The 26,419-nt window shown below is 38.1% G+C and overlaps 1 protein-coding gene across 5 annotated transcripts in view; it reads right to left on the bottom strand.

Annotated features, from left to right (window-relative positions):
- Positions 1-22,687, bottom strand: part of KIF13B (kinesin family member 13B) — a 346,406-nt gene extending 323,719 nt beyond the window's left edge. For 4 of the 5 annotated variants that reach the window (XM_049865676.1, XM_049865675.1, XM_049865679.1 and 1 more), the window contains exons 1-2: positions 22,544-22,687; positions 3,003-3,096 (exon numbers count right to left, since the gene is read on the bottom strand). In XM_049865676.1, the coding sequence (XP_049721633.1) occupies positions 3,003-3,096; positions 22,544-22,598 (149 nt within the window). In that variant the 5' untranslated portion in view covers positions 22,599-22,687. Of the gene's footprint in view, positions 1-3,002; positions 3,097-22,543 lie in introns of those variants that run through there. The other variant, XM_049865677.1, reaches the window with a different exon arrangement.
- Positions 22,688-26,419: the final 3,732 nt, after the last annotated feature.

The following is a 26,419-nucleotide window of genomic DNA, read 5'->3' as shown; positions in this document are numbered from 1 at the left end:
ACTAGAAGGACCCCAGAGGTCATGGTCCCCAGGCTTTCTGTTAGCCCAAGACAGAAACCACTCCCAAAGCCAACTCTTCAGACAGCGATTGGACTGGACTATGGGATAGAAAATGATACTGGTGAAGAGTGAGCCTCTTGGATCAAGTAAACACATGAGACTATGTGGGCAGCTCCTGTCTGGAGTGGAAATGAGAGGGCAGACAGGGTCAGACGCTGGACGAATGGACACAAATAGAGAGAGTGGATGGAAGGAGTGTGCTATCTCATTAGAGGGAGAGAAACTAGGAGTATATAGCAAGGTGTATATAAATTTTTGTATGAGAGACTGACTTGATTTGTAAAATTTCACTTAAAGCACAATAAAAATAAAAATAGAAAAAAGTGTTGAAGAGCAAGGATGTCACTTTAAGGACTAAGGTACAACTGACCCAATCCATGGTGTTTTCAATTGCCTCATATGCTTGCGAAAGCTGGACAATGAATAAGGAAGATCAAAGAGGAATTGATGCCTTCGAATTACAGTGTTGGCGAAGAATATTGAACATACGATGGACTGCCAAAAGAATGAACAAATCTGTCTTTGAAGAAGTACAGCCAGAATACTCCTTGGAAGCAAGAATGGCAAGACTGATCTCACATACTTGCACATGCTGTGAGGAGGGATCAGTCCTGGAGAAGGACATCATGCTTGGTGAAGTAGAGGATCAGTGAAAAAAAGGAAGACCCTCAACGAGATGGATTGACACAGTGGCTGCAAAAAATGGGCTTAAACATAGCAATAATTGTGAGGATGGCACAGGACCGGACAGTGTCTCATTCTGCTGTGCACAGGGTCACTATGAGCCAGAAACAACTCGACGGCACCTAACCACACTAACATACCCTTTGAGGAGCCATGATGGAACAGTGGTTAAGAGATGGGCTGCTAACCAAAAGGTCGGCAGTTCAAATCCACCACCGCTCCTTGGTAACCCTATGGGGTAGTTCTACTTTGTCCTATAGGGTCGCTGTGAGTCAGAATCTACTCAACAGCAATGGGTTTGGTTTTTGGTTTGATGTCCTTTGAGCCCTGGTGGCACAATGGTTAAGTGCTTGGCTGCTAACCAAATGACTGGCAGTTCAAACCCACCCAGTGGTTCCAGGGAAGAAAGACTTGGTGATCTGCTTCTGTAAAGCCTATAGGCTAGGAAACCCTACAAGGCAGTTCTACTCTGTCATATAGAGACACTATGATTCAAAATCAACTCAATAGCACAAAACAACAACACACCCTTTACAATCTAATAACAGCATATCCTATTGCTACTATATCCTAATGGCTCTGTATCAATAATAAACTTGAATATTTACAGGACACTTTACAAAGCACTAACAATCATCAATAAGCATATGAAAAGATGCTCAACATTGTTAGTCATTTGGGAAATGCAAATAAAATCCACAATGAGATACTATTTCATACTCACTAGAATGGCACTGGGTTTTGGTTTTTTTTTTTTAGAATGGCTAATATTTTTGTTTTAATGGATAATAACAAGTATTGGAAAAGATATGGAGAAAGTAGAATCCTCCCTAGGGCACTGCTGGTGGGAATGTAAAATGTTGCTGCTGATGTGGAAAACAGTTTGGTAAAAAAAAATTTGGTAGCTCCTCAAAAAGTTAAGCACAGAATTACCACATGACCCAACAATTCCACTCCTAGGTATACACCCCAAACAACTAAACGCAGAGACTCAAGCAGATACTTGTACAACAATGATCATAAGAGTATTATTCACAGTAGCCAAAAAAAAAAAAAGAGGTGGAAACAACCTAAGTGTTCATCAACACATGAATCAACAAAATTTGGTATATCCACAAAATGGACTATTATCTAGCCATAAAAAATGAAGTTCTAATATATGCTACAACATGGATGAATTTTGAAAACAGTAAGTGTAAACCAAACAAAAAAAGGACAAATATTCTATGATTCCATTTATACGAAATATCTAGGAGAGGCAAATTTATACAGACAGAAAGATTACAGATTACTAGGGGCTGGGGTGAAGGGAGAATAGGGAGAATCTCTCAATTGATACCTAGTTTGTTTTTGAAGTGATGAAAAGGTTTTGGAGGTAGATGATGATGGTTGCACAACATGGTAAATAGAATTAATGTCATTGAATTATACACTTAAAAATGGTTAAAATAGCAAGTCTCATATAGTTACCCACAATGAAAAACCTTTTTAAAGCACACATAATTAAATTACCAGTTGCCATCAAGTCAATTCTGACTCATGGCGACCCCATGTGTGTCAGAGTAGAAATGTGCTACACAGGGTTTTTGATGGCTGATTTTTCTGAAGTAGATTGCCAAGTCTTTCGTGCAAGATACCTCTGGGTAGACTTGAACCTCCAACATTTCGGTCAGCAGTGGAGCACGTTAACCATTTGCACCATCCAGGGACATAATAAAATTAGGAAGTACAAATTATAGCCGTACCAGTATTTAATACAGAGGAATCACTGAGAGTTGCAAGAATGCCTTCATCAGAGATGTAGCACTTAAATGGGCTCTGAATTACGGACAGGATCGGAATTAGCATAAGGAAAAGCCACCCAAGCTAAGGAAATCCTAAACACCTTCCCTTCTACCCCACTTCTTCCTATTTACATCTTAGTTAATCCTCTAGCCAATACTATATCCTTCAAGAAGCCTTCCTCAATTACTGTATAATCTAATGTCTACTCTCTTCTCTGAGCTTCTCATACAATTACTATCTATAATACTAATTCTGTTGCTTAGTCATACCATATGGTATACCTTATTCAACTTGACCTCTTCAACTTGATTACAGACTCTGAAAAAGAGCAGTTTGTCTCTACTTTCTTGGTATTCTCCAAAGCACACAGCAAGCACTGAATAAATATTTGTTAAACTGAATTCAATTCAGCATTCATTGCTGCTTTCAATCATTTAAAAAGGCGTTGATTAAAACATTGTTTCTTAACTTACCGGGCATCTCCTTTGGAAAGATTAGTATTTACAGGATAAAGAATAACCTTGTTTGCATCTACATCCACCACACATTTGGTATGCAAGTCAATTTCTGTGGATGAAAAACAGGGAAAATGGTCATTTTTAAAAGTAATTTATTTCAGAAAACACATCTGACAAAAATCCAATACTCTTTCAGGATAAAAACATTCAACAAACTAGGAACAGAAGGGAAATTCCTCAATCTGAGGAAGGGCATCCACAAAACCCCACAGCTTACATCACATATAAGTCAAAGACTGAACAGCTTTCCCCCTAAGATCAAGAATAAGACAAGGGAGTCTACTCTTCCCACTTCTATTGAACATTGTACTGGAGTTTCTAGTCAGGGCAGTTAAAACCAAACCAAACTCAGTGCCATCAAGTCAATTTTAACTCACGCAACTCTATAGGACAGACTAGAACTGCCCCATAGAGTTTCCAAGGAGCGCCTGGCAGATTTGAACTGCCGACCCTTTGGTTAGCAGCCACAGCACTTAACTACTACACCACCAGGGTTTCTGCCAGGGCAGTTAGGCATGGAAAATAAATAAAAGGCATCTACATAGGAAAGGAAGAAGTAATACTGTCCGTATTTGCAGATGATATGATCTTGTACGTAGGAAATCCTACAAAACCCACTAAAAAATGATTAGAATAAACAAATTCTGCAAGGATGCAGGATACAAGATCCACATACAAAAATCAATTGTATTTCTACACACTTGTAAAATCCAACACTGAAATTAAGAAAACAATTTTATTTGCAATAGCATCAAAAAGAATAAAATATTTATGAATATATTTAATTAAAAAATACAAGACTTATAAACTGAAAATTAAAAATGCTGTTGAAAGAAATTAAAGACCTAAATAAATTAAAAGACATCTTATATCCATAAATTGAAAAAATTAATATTGTTAAGATGGCAATACTCTCTCAAAGTAATCTATGAGATTCAACACAATCCCTATCAAAACCCCAGCTGTCTCTTTTGCAAAAATTGGCAAGACGACTCTAAAACTCATATGGAAATGCAAGAGACTAAAAATATATCAAGACAGTGTGGTATGAACATAAGGACAGACATACCGAACAATGGAATAGAATCAAGAGTCCAGAAATAAACTGTCGAATTTATGGTCAATTTTCAAAAGGATACTAAGACAACTCAATGGGGGAAGAATAGTCTCTTCAACAAATGATGCTGGGACAAGCAAGAATGAAATCTGACCCCTTCCTAATATCATACACAAAAATTAACTCAAAATGGATCATAGATAGAAATGAAAATGCTAAAATTATTAGTAGAAAACACAGACATGAATCTTGGTGGCCTCGGGTTAGGCAAAGCCTTCTCAGATATGACACCAAAAACACAAGCAACCAAAGACAAAATAGATAAATTGAACTTCATCAAAATTAAAAACTTTTGCGCTTCCAAAGGTGTCACCGAGGGAGCGAAAAAATAACCAGAGAGTGGAAGGAAACTTTTACAAATCATATATCTAGTAAAGGACTTGTATTCACAATATATAAAGAACTCTTACAACCCAAAACTAAAAAGAGAAATATCCCAATTAAAAATATCACATTAAATAAGGAAGTCAGTCACAAAAACCCACACATTATATTCAGGTAGTCCTCGGGTTACAAATGTCAAAGTTACGTAAGCCCCAAAGTTACAAACCAATCTCCATAAAGCGATTATACTAAAAATGTGAGGTAAATACAATGGTTTGTAATAACAAAGAGGTGCTACTTTGCAATGTGCATCAAAACATTATTATTATTATTGTATTATTATCTTAAAGATGTTTTATGTATCTGGAAGTGTTTCTTTAATGTTTTTTTTACACACAGAAAAGTACATTATATACTATATACTAAGTCAAACATTTGACTGATGTTAGATATGAATCATGCCTAACCGTTCCAATTTACGTACAAATTTGACTTAAAGACAGACCCAGGAACAGAACTCGTTCATAATCCGGGTACTGCCTGTAATTTCATTTATTTGGAATGTACAGAATAGGCAAATCCATAGAGACAGAAAATATATTAGTGGTTGTCTAGGGCTGGGTAGTTGTAGGGAAACAGGAAATGACTACTAATGGGTACAGGTTTCTTTTTGGGATGATGAAACATTTTAAAATTAATTGTGCTAACAGTTGCACAACTTTGTGAACATACTAAAGATGAATGAAGTGAGTGAACTCCATGGTAATTGAATTGTAGCTCAATAAAACTGTTAAAAAATATAGGTCATAACATGTTTATATTCTCATATTTTTATATTCTAACATTTTTCTAACTCAAAATATAAATCTTTCTGTTTGCCTTATCTCCACTTCCAAAATATAACCTCTATGGAAAGAAGCTGTACCACGCTTGAGTCATTTTGTATTTCCCAAAGAACCTTGGCCAAATGTCATTGTCATATCTACTACAACTTAAAGAGTATTTTCACTACCAGGAAAGGTTTTTTTTTTTTTTTCCTATTTAACTTATATAACTTTAACAAATACAAAAAACAAAACAACAACCAAAAAGCCAAACTTTCCTCCCTGTGCCTCACAACTTAACTTTTATTAGGTATTCTACATTTATCTCAAAGAAATATTCTAGAAGTAAAAGAAGTTAGTGATCTTTCTTCTAGCCAACACATTTTTCCGGCCAAGAGAATTGAAAGAAAAACATTAGAGCTATGTATTATATAATCATGGACAAAACCAAACCCGTTGCCATCAAGTCGATTCCAACTCATAGCAACCCTAGAGGACAGAGTAAAATTGCCCCAAAGAGTTTCCAATGCTGTAATCTTTTTTTTTTTTTTAATTTTACTGCCCTTTAGGTGACAGTTTATATATCAATTTGGTTCCCATTTAACAATTTTTATACAGCTTATTCCATGACACTGGTTACATTTCTTACAATGTGTCAACATTCTCACTATTTCCATTCTTTTTGTGCTATTTCCATTAATCCAGCTTCCCTGCTCCTCCTGAGCTTCTCATCTTTGTTTTAGGGTAAATGTTAACAGTCTGGTCTCATATAATTGATTATCTAAGGGAGCACAGTATTCACAGGTGATTTATTTTTATAAACCAATCTATTATTCGGATGAAAGGTGACCACTGGGAGTGGCTTCAGATCCAAGTTCAACGTGCATTTTAGGGTAATAGTCTCAGAAGTTCCTCTAGTCTCTATTGGTCCAGTAAGTCTGGTCCAAGGCCGTAATCTTAATGGAAGCCAACTGCCACATCTTTTTCCCGCAGAGAGGATAATAGATTCTAACTGCCAACCTTTCTGTTAGCAGCCGAGTGCTCAGCCACTGTGCCATGAGGGCTCCTTACTTCAAGAAGGCAAATGTTCTACTATGATGAACTAGATTAACATCTACTTCTAGAATATCACAGAAATGCTAGAAGAAAGTCTCAGCCACACTGCAAAACCTTTGCATGCATAAAATTTTACTTCTTCCCTTCCTTAGGCCCAGGCCACAAGAAAGTGTACAATCATTTTACTTTGTTAATACTACTCCTTAATGGTATCTGACCATATTGTATTGGCTGGCCCCTTACAGTCAACTCTGTATTATCAGCTCTCCGGAAATTCTACTGTGACTCAGAGTCTATTATCTCACCACCCACCACAAAGTTAGTTATTAGTTTCCTGCAAGAACATCTGATCTCAGCAGAGAAGCTGCATTTGTAGTACTATTTGCAGAAGTATACATCTAGAATGCTGTGCCTGAAAAACTAATCAACTAATCAACTACTTCCCCCACAACAGTACTTTACCTTCATCTCAAATGATCTTGAGTAGAGAAGGGATCCAACATTTTCCTTCAACATTTGCATGCTTTTTCCCTATCATCTTCACAGCTCCCACCCCATTATGACTTCACCAGATAAAACTAATAATGTAGAAACATTAAATGGCACAATTAAGGAACTAATCCCTGAAAAATTCTATGTAATACAAAGAATTGCCTAATTGCTAATGCATCTAAACTTGTTTTGTCCTAAAAAGTGCAACACTTAAAATGTCCCTTACATCTAACAGCCTTTAAAGGTGGTCTTTATAAACAACTATCTTCGCTTCTTTATTAGCTCAGCTTTTAATTATCAAACTTCCCACCCCAACCCCATTGACTGAACATACTTGACAGCACCTAACGACAACAACCCTACTGACTGATGGATAGATATTAAAACAAGATTTTTCACAAGACTGTTTAGAATGTGGGTGGAACATCTATGAAGCATACACAAGCAAATAAAAGCAGTGAGAATAGAAAAGAGTTTAAGGGTCAGATCTATGAAAAGTATTTTCATATAAAATTTTATAGCTAGTATGCCATCAAATGTTACTAGTTGAACTAAATTAAGGTGCTACAAAATTCTAAATATGACATAACTCTTCATTAAAAAATTCCTACTCTATACTGCTCAGAAAGCAAAGCAGTGGAAATTAAACCTTAAATTTAATCTGGAAAAGAAACAACAACCCCTCCCCCCCCTCCAAAAAAATAAGATAAATACCTTCTTAGTTTGGAACAATACTTAGATTAAAAAGATCTGAATGTAGCTGCTATGACTGACTGTAAAAATAGCACTAAATACTGATTATTATAATAAGTAACACATGGACAACAGTTTATTCACAGTGAAGCCTAAAGTAATAAGATTGGTATTTAATTAGTATGTCTGAAAACCAATAAAAAATTAGAGTGATCTTAAAGTTAACAGCACTGTACGTTTATGTCATGACTAATCCAGCTTTACAGTACTCAGAATCATAAATATTAACTCGGAATCTCAAGACCTAGCACCTTGCTTTGATATATCCAGGAGTCCTTAAAAAAAAAAAAAAATTTACTCCACTAACATTAAAAAAAAAACATTAAAAAGCCTATAATAATTTCCCAAACAGTATCCTTTTCCGGATCAAATCCCTCAAGATGACTAATAAAATATCAACAGCTGACAACTCAGCTTATTCAGCCAACAAATTAGTCACCTTGTAAAAGTGAACAATAATTTAAAACAAGTCTTTTCTTTGATGTACAAATCAGCTATGACTCTCTCCAATAACATCATAGTAAAATGTGGGCAGGCCCTGGGAAGCTCCCTGTACATAACTTATACGTCCTGTCTGAAGAAATGCACCATTTTCAGTGTAAACAAAATCATTCTGAGTTGCCCGTTTAATAATTCATATTTCTAATTCTCAAGAAAATAATTATTTTCAAAGCAAATCTACCACTCAGAAATACAGATGCATCTCACTTTACCTATGGCACATCCCTAAAAAGTTACCTATAACCTGCTCTTAAATTCACTGGAGTCCATTTTTAAAAACAGTAAATTATTTGCAAGATTAACTTTTTAATTAAATTGCAAAGTTTGCATACTATATATGGTCCTATTTTCATCTAATTTGTGTTACATATTCAATACTTTTACATGTTTATACATGTTCATATGAATAAAATACTCATTACTAATACTTCATGTATATAGGACCGGTTTTCCCAACTGGAAAGTAATATTCTTATTAGCAGAATGGGGAATATGGCTTATACTTCTTTACCATAAATACACAGATTAGGACTCCCTTGTTTATTGAGGTCCACTGTTACAGCCACTGTCAAGTTGATTCCAACTCATGGAAAACTCACGTGTGTCAGACTAGAGCTCTTCTCCACAGGGTTTCCAAGGGCTGGTTTATCAGAAATAAATCATCAGTCCTTTCTTCATCTGGATGGACTCAAACCACCAACCAAAATCATTTTAGTTAGCTGCCAAAATCATTGACCATTTGTCCCACCCAGGACTCCTGAGGTCCACAGAGCCCAGGAGAAAAGAAAAATTAGGTGATGCCACATAGACAAAAAGCAGACTGGTTTTTTGCTTTCTAAAAAGAGAGATACAAAAAGTCCTAATCATTTATTTTTACCAGTGAACATGAAAATATTCTCAGTAAATAAAAGATAAAATAGAGCTGAGCTTGAATGTGGCTAATTAAAGTAAATAATGAAGGAAGTAAGTAAGAAAGATATAAAACAGGATGCCAGATAAGGGGAAGAAAGGTTACAGTGTGAAAAGCCTTAAAATAATCTTATGTGGCCTAAAATATAAAATGTGTATCATCAAGAAATTTTTTTTTTCATAACAATAACAACAACTGAAAAAATAGTGAGGATGCCTACAAATGTTGATACTAATTAGATATAACCAATCACCTCATGGGATTAGTTCTCTTGGTTTGAGGGGTTAGGGCCATAGTAAACTGGCATAAAATGGTTCCTAAAGTTTATGTTCTACCTCCCAGTATGGTGAGTAGCGTCTGGGGTCTTAAAAGCTTACAAATGGCCATCTAAGGCACAGCTATTTGTCTTTATTCACCTTGAACAAAAGAGAAACAAGGAAACCCAAGAATCAAAGAAGTTACTGAGCTACAGGACTAATTGTCCACATGAACCATTGCCTTCTTCATCTTGAGACCAGAAGAACTAGATGGGGTCCAACTACCAGTACAGAATGTTCTGATAAGGAACGTTTCAGAGAAATCATGACAAAAAGGGAGAAAAATTTGTAACAGAAACTCAAATTCTTATAGAATCCAGACTTACGAGACCTATGGAGTCTGGAGGAGTCCTTGAGACTATGGCCTTGAGTTGCTCTTCAAACCTTGAATTGAAACTATACACTGAAGCCACCTTTAAACTAAGCAACAGTTTAAGTTTAGCCCAAAGAGTAAAGATTGTCATCCCTGAGTACTGAGTTATTAAAAAAAAAAATCTATATAAGACCAAAGGGTCAACAGCTATTTTAAAGCATAGATGAGAAGGTTGGAGGGCAGAGAGATTAGGTAAATAGAAGTGAAACAACTAGAACAGAAATGAGAAAATTGACACAATGTGAAGAATTTAACCAACTTCAATGATCATTATGTCTAGAAACTGTGGAACAGGAGTAGGTATATCTTCTCCAAAGATAAAATTAATTATGAGTGGATACATAAGTAAATATGTATGGTGAATAGGTGTGGGAGAGCGTATTGGAGTAGACCCACATGCATATATAGATTTGGCTATAGATATATCTACATACATATTTGTATGTGCTGCACATATATGTATATGTACAATAGAGTACATGGGGGGCACAGTCATGGAAACAGCCTAGACATATCCAAACACCTTGCAGGACTGAGTTACTGGGCTTGAAGGCTAAGCACCACAGTCTCAGGGGACATGTAGGTCAACTGGCAAAACACAGTTCATAAATAAAACGTTCTACATCCTAGTTTGGTAAGTAGTATCTGGGAGCTTAAAACCTTGCAAGCAGCCATCTAAGATACAACTATTGGTCTCCTTCCATCAAGAGCAATGGGGAGTGAATAAAACAAAAAAAAAAGACTCAAGAAAACAATTAGTCCAAAGAACTAATGGCCACAGGAATCACAGCCTCCACCATCCAGAGACCAGAAAAATTAGATGGTGCGTGGCTACCACTACCAACTGCTCTGACCAGGATCACAACAGAAGGTCCTGGTTAGAGTGGAGAAAAAAAAAAATAGAGAACAAAATTCAAATTCATAAAAAAGATCAGATTTACCGGTCTGAGAGAGGCTGGAGGAACCCACGAGACTATACCCCTTAGACACCCTTCTAACTTTGAACTGAAGCCATTCCCAAAGATCACCTTTCAGCCAAATAATGACCAAGGGGAAAAAAAAGTTGCCATTGAGTCAATTCCAACTTACAGCAACCCTATAGGACAGAGAAAAACTGCCCCATAGGACTTCCAAGGAGTGCCTGGTGGATTCAAAGTGCTGATCTTTTGGTTAGTAGCTGAGCTCTTAACCACTATGCCACCAGGGCTCCAAATAACAAACATGCCTATAAATAAACAATAACACACATGAGGAAAGTGCTCCTTGGAACAATCACCTACATGAGACCAAAAGGACAACATACGCCCAAAAGCAAAAGATGAGAAGGCAGGAAGGAGGTAGGAAAACCGCACAAATGAAAATGGGGAACTCAAGGTGGTAATGGGAGGAGTGCTGACACACTGCAACCAATGTCCTGGAACAATTTGTGTACAAACTATTGAATGTGAAACTAATTTGTTCCAAACCTTCAACTAAAAAAAAAAAACTAAAGCACAATGAAAATAAATAATTTTTTAGAAAAGGCATACTTACTTATCAACCATTGAGGACTAGAAAATAAAACAAAACAAAAAAAAACCCCACTGCCGTCGAGTCGATTCTGACTCATAGCGACCCTATAGAACAGAGTAGAACTGCACCACGGAGTTTCCAAGGAATGCCTGGTGGATTCGAACCGCTAACCTCTTGGTTAGCAGCTGTAGCACTTAACCACTATGCCACCAGAGTTTCCTTTAAAAAACCTATAATGCATGGAATGCAGAATAACCAAAATAATCTTATAACCTAGAAAAACAAAGTTGGAGGACTCACACTCATGATATCAAAACTCATTACAAAGCTACAGTAATCAAGACACTGAGGTGCTAGCATAAGGATAGAAATATAAATTTATGGAACAGAATTGAGAATCTAGAAATAAACTCTTATATTTATTGTCAATTGATTTTTGATAAGGGTACCAAGACAATTTAATGGGGAAAGAACTGTTGTTCCAATAAATGGTGCTGAGGCAACTAGATATCCACATGCAAAAGAATGAATTGGACTCTACCTCACACCATATAGAAAAATTAACTCAAAAGAGATCAAAGACTAAAGGTAAGAGCTAAAACTATAAAAAATTCTTAGGCATAAATCTATGCAACCTTGGGTTAGGTAATGATTTCTTAGGTATGACACTAAAAGCAATGTAAGAAGAAATAGATAAACGGGACTTCATCAAAATTAAAAACTTTTGTGCTTCCAAGGACACCATCAAGAAAGTGAAAAAGCAACCCATAGAATGGGAGAAAATATTTACAAATCATGTATCTGATAAGGGACTAGCATCCACAATACGTAAACTCTTACTTGTACATACCCATTGCCATCAAATCGATGTCGACTCATAGCAGCCTACGGAACAGAGTAGAACTACCCCATAGGGTGTCTTACAACTCAACATAAAAAAAATTAACAAATAACCAAGTTTTAAAAATAAGAAGAGGATTTGAATAGACATTTCTTAAAAAGAGATACACAAATGACCAATATGCATAGGAAAGATGTTCAACATCATCAGCCATCAGAGAAATGCCAATCAAAGCCACAGTAAGATATCGCTTCACCCCCACTAAAAAACTAAAAACCAAAAACTGTCAACTCAACTCCAAATCATGGTGATCCCACATGTGTCAGAGTAGAACTGTGCTCCACAGGTGTCATGGATTGAATTGTGTCCCCCAAAAATGTGTGCATCAATTTGGCTGGGCCATGATTCCCAGTATTGTGTGACTGTTCACCATTTTGTCATCTGATGTGATTTTCCTATGGGTTGTAAATCCTGCCTCTATGATGTTACTGAGGGGTAATGGGTGGCAGTTGTGTTGACAAGGCAGGACTCAATCTACGGGATCGGACTGTGTCTTGAGCCGGTTTCTTTTGGATATAAAAGAGAGAAGCAAGCAGAGAGACAGGGGGACCTTATATCACCAAGAAAGCAGTGCTGGGAGCATAGCGTGTCCTTTGGACTGGGGGTTCCTGTGTGGAGAAGCTCCTAGTCCAGAGGAAGACTGATGAGAAGGATCCTCCAGGGCCAACAGAGAGAAGGCCTTCCCCTGGAGCTGATACCCTGAATTTGGACTTTTAGACTACTTTACTACGAGAAATAAATTTTTCTTTGTTAATGCTATCCACTTGTGGCATTTCTGTTATAGCAGCACTAGTTAACTAAGACAATAGCATTTTCAATGGCTGGTTTTTTAGAAATAGATCACCAGGGCTTTTTACCTCAATGCCTGTGGGTGAACTCAAACCTCCAACCTTTTGGTTAGCAGCAGAGTACATTAACTGTTTATATCACCCAGGGACTCTCACTCCCACTAAAAAAAAAAACCAAACCCAGTGCCGTCGAGTCGATTCCAACTCATATGAGTCACTCCCACTAGGATGGTTATTATCAGAAAACCAGAAAATAACAAGCATTGGTGAAGATGTAGGAAAATTAGAACCCTCATCCACTGCTGGTATGAATGTAAAATGGTGCAGCTGCTATAGAAAACAGTTTGGTGGTTCTCCAAAAAGTTAAACATAGAATTACCATATGACCCAGCAATTCCATTCCTAGTTATTTACCAAAAAGAATTTAAAGCAGGGACTCAGAGATACTTGTACACCAATACTCACTGCAGCATTACTCACAATGGCCAAAAGGTAAAAACAACTCAAGTGTCCATCAACAGATGAATGGATTAAAAAGACAAAAATGTGGCAATATAAATGCAAAGGAACATTATTCAGCCATAAAGAGAAATGAAGCTCTGATACATGCTACAACATGGATGAACCTTGAAAACATTACGCTAAGTGAAGTAAGTCAGACACATAAGGACAAATATTGCATGACCCCATTTATATGAAATATCTAGAATAGGCGAGCACATAGAGACCAAAGTTTATTAGTAGTTACCAGAGGAAGGGGAAAGGGGGAAATGGGACTTATTGCTTCAGGGGTATTGAGTTTCTGTTAAAGGTGATGAAAAAAAAATTAGAAATGGATGCTGGGATGGTTACACAACATGGTAAATATAATTAATGCCACTGAATTGATCATGTAAAAATAGCTGAAATGGGGTGAAAGAAAAGACAGCACGATAACAAGTGTTGGCAAGCATGTGAAGCAACTGGAACCTTCGAACATTGCTGGTGGGAATGTAAAATGGTGCAACCACTTTGGAAACCAGTCTCCAGATTCTCAAAAGTTAAACAGATACCATGTTATTGTTGTTAGGTGCCATCGAGTCGGTTCCAAATCACAGCAACCCTGTAGGACAGAGTAGAACTGCCCCAAAGGGCTTCCAAGGAACAGATGGTGAATTTGAACTGCTGATCTCGTGGTGAGCGGCTGAGCTCTTAACTACTATCGCACCAGGGCTCTGAGAGTTACCCTACGACTCAGCAATTCCACTCCTAGCTATAGAACCAAGAGAAATAAAAAAATGTTCACACAAAAACTCCTAAGAAATATTCATAGCAATATTATTCATAATGGCCAAAAAGCAGAAATAACCCAAATGTCCATCAACTGATGAATATATAGACAAAATGCGGCAAAGCCATACAATGGAATATTATTCAGCTACAAAAATGAATGAAATATTGATTTATGCTACAACATGGATGAACCTTGAATATATTATGCCATGTGAAACAACTGAAACACAAAAGGCTGCATATTATATGATTCCATTTATATAAATAATGTCCAGAACAGGCAAATCCACAGACAGAAAGTAGATTAGTGGTTGCTGGGACAAGGGGAGAGGGAAACTGGAGACTGACTCTGCTAACAGGTACCAGTTTATCTTTGGGGTAATGAAAATGTTCTAGAATTAGTGGTGATGGTTGCCTACAACTCTGTGAATATATTGAACACCAGTAATTACACACATTTGGTATGTAAAGTTTTTCTCAAAAAAAATGAAAAAAGAAGAATAACTTGGAAGGAATGATCTCACTTCCCTCAAATAAACAAAATATTAGTGTTTTATAGGTTAGGGTCCTTCAACCACATTTTTAAACACTCACTACTCTTAGGATCCCAGCTTACTCCATTCACCTTACCCTCAATCAATAACCTCATATTCCATCTCATCAAGAAAATCAGGAGTAGTGGTATGAACAATTTCAACTTCCTCATCTCCCTACTACCCATTAATTTTTAACATCTTTAAGCCCTTAATCCTATTAAAGATCACCCCCGCCCCAATGACTTATGATTGTATCCTTTCCAGTCTCCTCTAAGACACTGTCATTACAGGTAGTCCCCAACTCAGAATGTATCTGAGTTACCACAAACCACACTTAAAACCGTCTGATTTGTTTTAACATCTTATTGTTAGTAATATCCACTGCATACAATGTTGCAGCATGTAATTTGCTGATGTTATCATTCTCACATGTTCGCTTGCAGATGTTCAGACAAATAAAGATCAGATTTATAAACATACTGATAAGAAAGACAATAATAATGAAAACTAAAAAAAAAAAAAAAAGAGGTATTCAACTTACGTCCGAACCGATTTATGATGGAGTTGTCAGAACGGAATTCTGTCATAAGTCAGGGATACCTGTATAATAATTTTCCTTACTCTCCTATTTCTTAAATTTCCCTCCCTATTGTCTCTTTCTCCCCATCTATAACAAAGCCCAAACATCTCCTAGATTAAAAAAAAAAAAAAGGCTTGGTCCTAGTAAAAAAAATACCTTTAGAAACCATTATTTATTCTTTCCTTCTTCACAGAGCTTCTTGAAAGAATATCCATGTATAATCACTGCCTCCATACCTGAACAGCCACTTATCCTCAATCCACAGCCTTTACCCCAACACTAATTCATTCAACTGAAAGTATTCTTCTGAAAAGCATGGTTTATGACATATGATAAGTGCTGACTAATTAAACAATATTTTGAATATTTTGTTGAATGTCCAAGAATGAAACATCATTTTCCACACCTCTACCCTAATACCATCTTCTTCTATACTTCTGATTCACATAGTCATCCTCTGAAAACCATAACCCACACTGATCCATTCCTTCGTTAATAATCTACTTATCATCATTGCAGTGTGCACATATGTTCTTAAAACTGACTCACGTGAGCATCTCTTATTATCAGCAAGACTGGTCAAAGATCATGATTTATACCTCTAGTGTATCCTGCACATCTTCGCAAATTATGTAATCTCAGGATTGTAAGGATCCGTTTAAAGACCGTATCCAATACAGTGTAAAGCACAAACTTTAAAGTCTGACAAAGGTAGGTGAAATCCAGGCTCCAAATTACTAGGCTTTAATTCTGGAAAAGTTACTTAACCTCACTAAGATTCTGTTAAATAGAAATTCTACAACTACCTTTCAAAATTTTGTTTGAAGCAAGAAATAAGAGAAAAAAAAAACAAAAAGCCCAGAACTCTGTAGGTCACAAATAGAAAGCTCTGAAACAGTAGGTATTATTTTTTCCTTCAATAAATACTTGTTGAACTAAAACCAAACCCAAACCCAGTGCCGTCGAGTCGATTCCGACTCACAGAGACCCTACAGGACAGAGTAGAACTGCCCCATAGTTTCCAAGGAGCGTCTGGTGGATTCGAACTGCTGACCTTTTGGTTAGCAACCGTAGCACTTAACCACTACGCCACCAGGGTTTCCTGTTGAACTAAATGAACTAATTAATACCATTTTTAAAGATATCTACAGCTTCTGACAGTTAAAGTCCAAACCAATTAAATTATGGATTTATGTCCCATGGACCTGTTAGTTTTGCATACATATATATCATACTGGTAATCTTTGCCAAGTTTTTATTTAATCTTTGCCAAGTTTTTTTCAACAACATGCTCTCTTGAACACAAGGAAACCTAACCAGCAAGCACAGAAGGATCAATAATAAATCCATTTTCACAGAATAAAACACCTCAATTAATCTGCATAACTAATAGTTTTGTCAGCGGTTTCTCCTCTCTTCAGAATTTAATAATTGGAAAAGTCAGACATTAATCATTTTTTATGAGGGTGGGGGGAAAATTAATGCCAACTTAATCAAGTTTTTTATATTTACAAACGTGTACCCTCTTCTCCAAAAGCCTCTAGCCCTATGTACATAAATTCAAATTTGTCACTGAGTTGACAGCAGAAACAAAAGAATGCTATAAAAGATGTGTCTCATTCGACATTAGCATATCAGGCAGATGCTAGTAAAACAAGTATCTTCTGTTTTAGAAAACTGTGTCAGAAATTTCCATCCACAGTCATCCATAGCTCCAACATCTGTCAGTCATCTCTGAGAAGAACTGCCAAAGAAGCCTCAGTGTCAAAAACACCTTCCTGTTCTCCCATCTCACCATTTCCTAAGGATCAACTTATTTCTTCACTGACTGCCAGGATCTTTTAAGCTTCCTCGGATTTCCTCAGTTTTCCCTTGCCCTTTGATTTGCTACTGCTTACTTGGTTTTGACTGGCCTCCTCACTCTATTCCATTCACATGTCTTTAGACCCACCATGCACACTTAAATATTGCCCAGCGTCAGTCATCTACACCTAGGCTTTCAATCTCGCTTTGAGATCTAGTAATCTTTCTCTTTCATGTCTCCAAGACTCACGCAAAGTTCTAAAAAGCTAAAAAGACTACATGAGCCAGTCACCCTAAGACCACACATCTGCATCTAGTTAGCATTCAGGGCTCCCTGCAATTCCGCCCTACCTTTCTAATCTTATCCTCTAGTCAATTTCACAGAATCCTTCTTTCTGGCAGGATAATCTTGTCTCTGCTGCCTAAACTTGCCTTGCTCATTCCTGTCTCTGTGCCTTTGCTCTCAGGCCATACTTCCTTCTCAAAGAATCAATGTTCTCCTCTCCTCTCCCCTCCCATCGCCCACTCATTCAAATCATAAGCTTCCTCCCTCAAAGTCTAATCAAAAGCCTCCTTCCTCAATGAAATATTCCCTAATTACCAGGTTTCTAGGGATCCTTCATTCCTCTAAATTTCTATATTTTCCTATCACTCACGGCACTTAATAACTAGCAGTGTGCTACAGTTGTTTACCTTTTAATCTTTTTACATGACAGTCATTTCCTCATGGGCAGAAACAATAATGCATGCTTTTTAAAAATTAAATATTACAATACCAGACAACACAAAGAGAAATGTTTTAGGAAATACAATTCCCCTAATAAGAACAATCATTTTCATTTTCTCATTTCTTTCTAGCACTTGCCCATTCCTATATAATTTTAACATAATTATAGTCAAAATAGTAAATTCATTTAGTTTATAACAGTTTACAAAGCTGTATAAATACATTATACAGTTACATAGTTTTACATTCTTTTTCCACTAACATAAAAACATCTCCCTTACTATTAAATTATTTTAATATTTATCATATTTAATAGCTACTTACTAGTGTTTCCACTGAGAAACTAGACCATGATTTACTTAAGCACTGACTTCTATTAGACATTATCACATACTTCTTTTCATCTTTCACTGCATCAAGTACCGTAAAATGCACGTAGTAAATTGTTAATAAATACCTGTTAAAACAAACTTATCTTCCATGCTCCCTAAAACCTGAACAATCGAGCTCACTGTTTCCCCCTACCTAGCTAAATTCCTAGTATAATTTCTGGTTCTACCACCTTAGACTAGGTAGGTAGCAAAGGTATTTTCCAAACACTTTTTATATATTTTGGTAGTCAATCTTACACGTAATTTAAACATAGGAAGCCTCTTGAGGAAAGGCAATAAGATCCCATACTATCTAATATAAGCTAGATACCTGGCAGACACTCAATAAATGTTCATTTATCTACTAAATATTTTTTTAAGCTACCTAAAGTTATAAAACAACAAATTCCTGAAAAGGAGAGTGTGTTGATCTTACTACTACTGTCAATTATGCTTGTAAACTTTCACTTCATTTAATAATTAGATTAGTTAATAATGTGTGACCAAGTATTCTTTACAGTAGTACATGGAAAAACACATAGGAGTTGCCTGGTAAGCTGTACAAGTCTGAAAGATAACTTTCAAAGACAAACAAAATCTACAAATAGAACTTCAGGATCTCATGAAAGAAGTTTCCCCTTTTTCTTTAGTTCCTATATCAGATGAAGAAAAGAAAAAATAAAGGTTGGGATACTAAAACTACGTAAAATTACATACGTATGTGAACACAAACTGGAATGGAAATAAGACGACAGTTATTTGTTAAGATGGAAGGATGTAGATTTTTTCCTTTTTATTGTTTATTTTCTTAGCATTATAATTTTAAACTGTATAACCATAAAAAATATTCCTGGTAAAAGCATATGCATTAACCATCACACACACAAAAAAAAAAAAACCCAAACCCAGTGCCGCCAAGTCGATTCCGACTCATAGCGACCCTGTAGGACAGAGTAGAACTGCCCCATAGAGTTTCCAAGGAGCGCCTGGCAGATTCAAACTGCCGACCCTTTGGTTAGCAGCCGTAGCACTTAACCACTACACCACCAGGGTTTCCTAGCTATTACAGCTCTTGCTCTTATTGAATTAGGGCCTACTGCTTAATTTTAAAATGACTAAGTTTCCCAAACCCATGTATAACTTAGCAAATAGACTGAAATATTCTTACCTCCATGATAAATGTTAAATAATAAACCAGCCCACCACCTTAACACTAAAAATCCCTGAGCACAAACACTGACTCACATGAAGAACTTAAGCGCTTCTTGCAATGAAAATATGGTGAAACCTCTGAGAACCAGAACTCAGTGCACTGCTTTGTTTTTCCAGGTCTCGCAAGGTTTCCACCTTAGACAGGGTGCTTACCGTGCTTATGGCTCTCCGTAAGAATCCTATACCTTGTTTTAGTTTTCCTTCTCTGACAGCTTTCTGACTTACACAGGCTCCAGCTTTCACAGGTTTTACTGAATACCCAAATTTTAGATTTGCCTCAAAACAGTGCTAATGTGATTCCATATATCACAGTCTATACAGTAAAACCACATCACAGTAACCTATTCTCATTTGTCAAGAGTGACTTCAGTGGTTGTTTCTTGTACTAATATGCTAAGATAGAAATTAGGACTATAAGTTTATTACTTGTCTTTGTTATATACTATTACTTAATATATTAATTTTCCCAGAAGTAATAGTTGTTCAAAGTGATATGGTTATTTGCAAAATTAGTGGAAAAAATATGATCTTGTTTTAGCCTTTTTAAGCAAACTCTAGACAGCAATTTAAAAACCACTGTCTTTGAAATTCTACTATATTACATTCCATATTATCCATTAGATTTATGTAAACAAGTACTTTATGGCAAAATTAGAAATAAAACCAATTTTTAATTACCTGAGATCATCACTTTAAAAAGATTTTTAAGCAAAAAAGAAAATACCCATGTCAGGAAATCTAAGGTTCGGTAAGAAATGGCACAAAATGAATTGAGGAGACAATTTTTACCACAAATAATATATTTCTATTTATAAGGTGAAGTTCTTGGGTGGTGCAAATGGTTAATGCACTTGGCTGCTAACCAAAAGGCAGGAAGTTCGAGTCCATCCACAGGCACCTCAAAAGAGCCACTGACAACGCTACGGAGCACAGTTCTACTCTGATACACCAGGGGTCACCATGAGTTGAAAATATTTGATAGCAACTGCTTTATTTATAAGGTAATAAAATCTATAAAATGAGTTCAACCCAAGAAATAGCTAACATGCATTCCATAGCTAAATTACTCTGAGCAACCCTTGAAACTCTAATACTGACAATTATTACAATCTTATCAAAGATAAGATTGTAATAATTAGATTCAATAATTTATAAATGGAAAGTAAAGTATAGAAAAAAAATTTATAAATGGAAAGTAAAGTACTTCCCCTAAAAGATGAAAGACAGGGGTGGGGTAAGGGGGGAAGAGAAGGAAGGATTCTAATTATCTGATATGACTTTTTGTGGCAGTTGGTTAGATGCCTCTTTTTTGCACCGACATTTCCATGCTTTTTGTGAAAAGAGAATTTTAAGAATGTGCTGAAATCGGCCTTTCAGAATCAATTCCCAAGCAAATTGTGTTTTATTTGGCTTTTTTTTTTAATTGTTATGATGGCAATCAACTTGAGGTTTATTAAAATTATAAAGGTGCCTGAATATTTAGCAGAAGCTTTTGAAAACTTTCAGAGTTCATCCAAGTTATTTCATTTTGTCAGCATGGAACTAATGAGGCAAAGACTGAAGACTCAAAACATGTACTAGTTGAGAATTTAAAGTAATTTTAAGTTCTCTGGGAACTTATGGAAAAACTCTTCTACATCACTAGACAGCCTTAAGCAGACCTAGCATTGCGGAAACAGCATGGACAGGAGCACAAACCAACTCCACTAAGAGTGCACGTCGTAGCTCAAAGCGTATGTCCACTGGTTAATGTGTACATCTTAATACATACAAGAGGGCAAAGAAAACTGGAAAACAACCTATAATTTCTACATAGACATAAAACAACACGATCACGAACAAAGAGGCTTCATAAACAAAAAATGATTCAGGTGCTTATAAAAGATGCTAGTTAGTTAAGGGTCAACTGCAAAGTCATCTCCTGGGATTATCCTCAAAAAAAACCAAACTGTAGAGTCTGACTCATAGCGACCTTATAAGATATAGGAGAACTGCCCCACTGGGTTTCCAAGGAGCGGCTGGTGGATTTGAACTGCCTACCTTTTGATTAGCAGCCAAACACTTAACCGCTGCACCACCAGGGCTCCAGAGTTACCCTAGTGCGCCGGATAATTAACGCAATAATGTTTAAGTGTTTTCACATATATTATCTCATTTAAAGTACCTTGCCCAATCACGCTGCTACTAAGTATCAAAGCCAAGACCCGGCCCACACCTCCTTTTCTGAGTTCCAGTTGGGGTTCTTTCCACTCTATTTGACTGTCTAAAGATGACCTAAAATGTATTAGGTTTATCTGCTTTCTCTACCCTCCCTACAGAATTAAGAGAATGTTGGAAAGATACAATTCCACGAGAATCTTGGCTCTAAAACTATTTATTGTTGAGAGATGAAGAATACGACTTCAAGCAAAAACAAAAATCTCAAAAAAAAAAAAAAAAAACGAAGGCATCCCTTCAACCCAGCCCCAATCAAAGTATTTACAACTCTTTACCGCTGTTCAGGTTAAAGGAATATAAAATGAAAACCAAGATGAGGGACTTTTGCACTTGAGTGCTTTCTCAGGAAGACTAAGCCAAATTCTCTTCCATTTTTCCGGCCGCGCGCCACAAAACTGCACTGTTAGGAGAAACTCAGCCAGAGACCTAGGACCTCGGGGTCCCCCACTGTCCCGTGGCAAGCAGGAAGGGGTCAGGACCCAAGAGGCGGGGGCCGCTCTGACAGCTGGTAAGGAAAGAGGGGGGAGAAAGGGACAGAAGGCTGGGGAAAAGAGGAAGCGAGCCTGGGCGAAGGACAAGGGCGCCCTGCTGTAAGGGCAAGGGGAGGCGAGAGGGCGAAAGGTCGTCAGAGGCGGGGCTGGCAGGCGGAAGGGGCAGCGAGAAGGGCGGCCTGGCCCGGGACGTGGGGCCCCGCGGCGGCCCGGACCAGGCGGCAGGGCGAGGGGAGGGGCGTCTTGGGATAGGGCCCTTGCGGGCTGGGGACGAAGTGTCGGGTGCCCAGGCCACCGTCTCGCCCCGACGCGACTCCAGGGGCGGGGCCGGGACGGACCCCACACAGCGACTGAGGGGTAAGGCTCGCCAGGCACCTGCCGCCTCAGCCACGGCTGGTCAGGGAGGGCTCGGCTCTCACCTCTTCGGTTCATCGGCCGAATCCGGACCGCCACTTTCACTTTGGAGTCTCCCATCCTTGCTGCTGCTGGGCTTCAGTCTGCCGCGGCCACCAGGCAACTCTTCTGGGCTGACCCGGCGGGAGGGAGCCGCGGGAGGGAGGGGCCAGGCGGGCGGGGCTGACCCGGGGGCGTGGTCTGTCTTCTGTGGGGGCGGGGCTGAAATGGGGCCGGTCGCCAAGCTCCGGGGGCTCCCCTGCTGCATGACGGGACTTGTAGTCCTGAGGGTCTTCGTGGAAAAAAGCTTGGCAAATCAAGTCCGGCGGGAGAACGCCGAGCGCTCTTCGCTTTCTGGAACTTGTAGTCAACAGTTCGGACATTTGTAAATGCCCCACCATTCTTACCCTCACAATTAGTGTTGACATATAAACTGTCAATGAGTTAATACCACACCTGAAAACAGTTGAATAGATGACACTGGAGACGCTGTTACCTCTTCATACTCATTTCGGGACAACCTTAGTCTTTCATCCCTGGCACGAACTATTTTCTCTACCTGAATTGCCCTCCCAGCATTGTTTGCTAAACTCATCCTTCAAGGCGAGTCAAAAATCCCCTCTTCTGTTTTAATTCATAAATGCGCAAGTTAACCCTACGGTTCTCCACTTTGGGTCATAGACCTTGGGCTACGGAACTGGTTTCAGTTCAAATCCTACCGCAGTTACGTGACACAGGGCAAGTTATCTGGCCGCTCTGTGCATGCCCTTTGATACGTAAAATAGGGACAATAATAAACCAAACCTGTTGCCCTCCAGTCGATTTAGCGACCCTACAGGACAGAGTAGAACTGCCTCATAGGGTTTCCACAGCTGGAATGAGTTAATATATGTAAAGCTCTTGTAAAACTTCCTGGTACATAGAAAGTGCTTAATAAATGGTAGTCGTTATTATTATTTTTGTTCTGTTATAGCATTTCTCTCCTTTCGTGTAGTTTCTAAACCATATCTTATATGTCTGTGTATCCTCTAACACTTAGTTGCATTCCTACCATGTAATAGAGACCCAGTGAGCATTTATTACATGAATGAATTAATAAATGAATAAATACATGAAACCACACTGAAATTAGCTCTTTATTAAGTCCTGGGACACTGCTAACCGGTGGCCTGTGCACCAGATCTATCCTGCAAACATGTTCTCTTTGGCCTTACAATAATGGCCAACACATAAAAATCAGGAGATTTGTACACGCAATACTGGGTCTACCTTACAGATTGGTAATAGTGGATGGGAATGGAGTAACAGTGGCCGTTTTAGAAGATGCAAGTTTCTCCATTTCATCATAGCCTCCATCCAGCCTGTTTTACCACTCAACCCCTTGGACCCTATGGGTATGTAACCCCTGCTTAAAAACAAACAAAAAACCCATTGCCATCAAGTCAATTCAGACTCATAGCAACCCTATAGGACAGAGTAGATCTGCCCCATAGGGTTTCCAAGGAGTGCCTGGTCGATTTGAGCTGCTGACCTTTTGGTTAGCAGCTGTAGCTCTTAACCACTACGCCACCACGTGTGTTTAAATGGTAATACAGAACTCAGAACCCTTTTACAGGTGAGTAAGTATGCGTTGGAGTTGAGTCAACGGCAAGCAACAACAAATACAGATTTGCCCTTTGTCATAGATGGAATCGTGTCCCCCCAAAATATCTGTAAACTTGGCTAGGTCATGATTCCCCTTATTTTGTTCACCATTTTGTCATCTGATACAATTTTCCTATGTGTTGTAAATCCTATCACTATGGTGTTAATGAGATGGATTAGCAGCAGCTATGTTGACGACATCTACAAGATTAAGTTGTGTCTTAAGCCAATCTCTTTTGAGATATAAAAGAGAGAAGCTAGCAGACAATTTGGGGGGGGGGGATGGGAAGAGGGCAGGGACACCTCCTACCACCGAGAAAGCAGCTGGGAGCAAAGCGTGTCCTTTGGACTTGAGGTTCCTGCACTACGAAGCTCCTAGTCCAAGGCAAGACTGATGACAAGGACCTTCCTCCAGAGCCAAAAGAGAAAGCCTTTCGCTGGAGCTGGACACCCTGAATTTGGACTTCTAGCTACTAGACTGTGAGAGAATAAACTTCTGTTTGTTAAAGCAATCCACTTGTGGGTGTTATATTTCTGTTATAGCAGCAAGATGACCAAGACACCCTTTTACCCACCATGCTGTTGTTGAAAGACTTTCAATACAAGCAGAGTTGCCGAAAAGGTAAAAAAGAGAAAATGCAGCCTGAGAAGGCCCTCTTTAAAAAGGTGGGGGGGAGTTTCTTTGGGACACATCTGAGGTTCAAGGGGGCCTTCTCAGAAGGAGAACCAGTAGGATTTAGTGCAGTAGGGCTAAGCCTTTTGATTTTCACAGCCTGATAAACAAAAAAAGGAAAAATTATTTTGAGTTGGCAGCTTTTTAATTCTACCATGTAAATTCTTTAAAAATAATCCATAAAACAATTGCTATCTTCTGTCACTAGCATTCCTTTAAAGAAAGAAAAGTTATAAGGACATACATCTATATTGAAATAATTTGACTTAATGAAAAACTCACTATTCTCTTTCCTTTTTTTTTTTTTTATCCTTCTTTTTGCCCCTATTCAGTGTTGAAGAAACTTGGATAGACTGAGAAAAACATTTTGCTCTATCTTTATATGATTGTCACTTACTAGTAATGATATATCGAGCACTCACTATCTACCAGACACTGTCCTAAGCATTTTACGTGTATTAACTCATTGGATCCTCGCAGCAACTCTGGGACGCAGTTATTATTATTATCCCTATTAGCAGATGGAGAAACTGAGCACCTAAGCAATTTACTCCAGGTGCAACTGTGCTCCTGTAATCTGATCTCCCCACTGCGCAATCTTTCACAATGGAAAGAGTGTGTGAGCAGATTGTTCAATCCATAGGAATTAGCAAAATCCCTAGTGGCACAGGACTGATTAGCAGAGTTGGGTACTCTGATCTGAAACATATTTCCTAATAACCACCTAGCCACTTTCAAATTATAACAAATATGGCTTTGGAATATGCCAAGATTCGTAGGTTTCCATTCTTCACTTTGTATCTCGTTTATAACCTGGTGAATTTTGTTTCTAAAAGGCATGTTCTGATGATAGCTTGAATTTAGTAAACAGAAGCTAAGCAAGCAGAAAAAGAGAAGGTTACTACTGTTTCTGTGGGAATCATTGTACTTAAATTTAAGCTCAATTTTAAGAAAGGAGATAACTCCAAAGGAGCTAACGGAAGAGGGGTATAATAGAAAAAGGGAAGATTTCTCTCTAAAGTTCCAAAACCATTTAAATTTTCCTGGAACCTTTTGATTACAAGAAAATGATAGACACATCTTGCGGGACTGTACCAAAAAACCTCTGTAGGCAATTCTCCCTTTTGACTTCTACTCACATTAATCATTCTCTTTTAACTGCTGCTATGAATGTGAGAACGAGCCCTGGTGGCGCAGTGGTGAAAGTGCTTGGCTGCTAACCAAAATGTTGGTGGTTCGAACCCACCAGCCACTCCACGGGAGAAAGATATGGCAGTCTGCTTCCGTAAAGATTTACAACCTTGGAAACCCAACGGGCCCATTCTAATCTGTCATATAGTGTCACTACAAGTCACAATCAGCTCGACAACAGTGGGTTTTGGTTTAAGAAGGTAAGGAAAGAGGATTCTTAGAGAAGAGAGCCCAAAACTAGAAACGTCTTTATCTTCCCACAGGAAATCTTCCTCAGATAGGTGAGAAAGAACTGAGACACAGGTTATAACCGGCAGCCCCAGAGCTTCGGGGGCTTTCACACCAAGTGAAACTGGAGAACTTCGTCAACAAGCTGGGGGTTTTGATACAAGCT

Source organism: Elephas maximus, chromosome 22 (assembly GCF_024166365.1).
Source record: "Elephas maximus indicus isolate mEleMax1 chromosome 22, mEleMax1 primary haplotype, whole genome shotgun sequence".
Lineage (NCBI taxonomy): Eukaryota > Metazoa > Chordata > Mammalia > Proboscidea > Elephantidae > Elephas > Elephas maximus.
The sequence above is the reverse complement of the archived record's forward strand: the minus strand, read 5'-3'. Positions and strand labels throughout refer to the sequence as shown.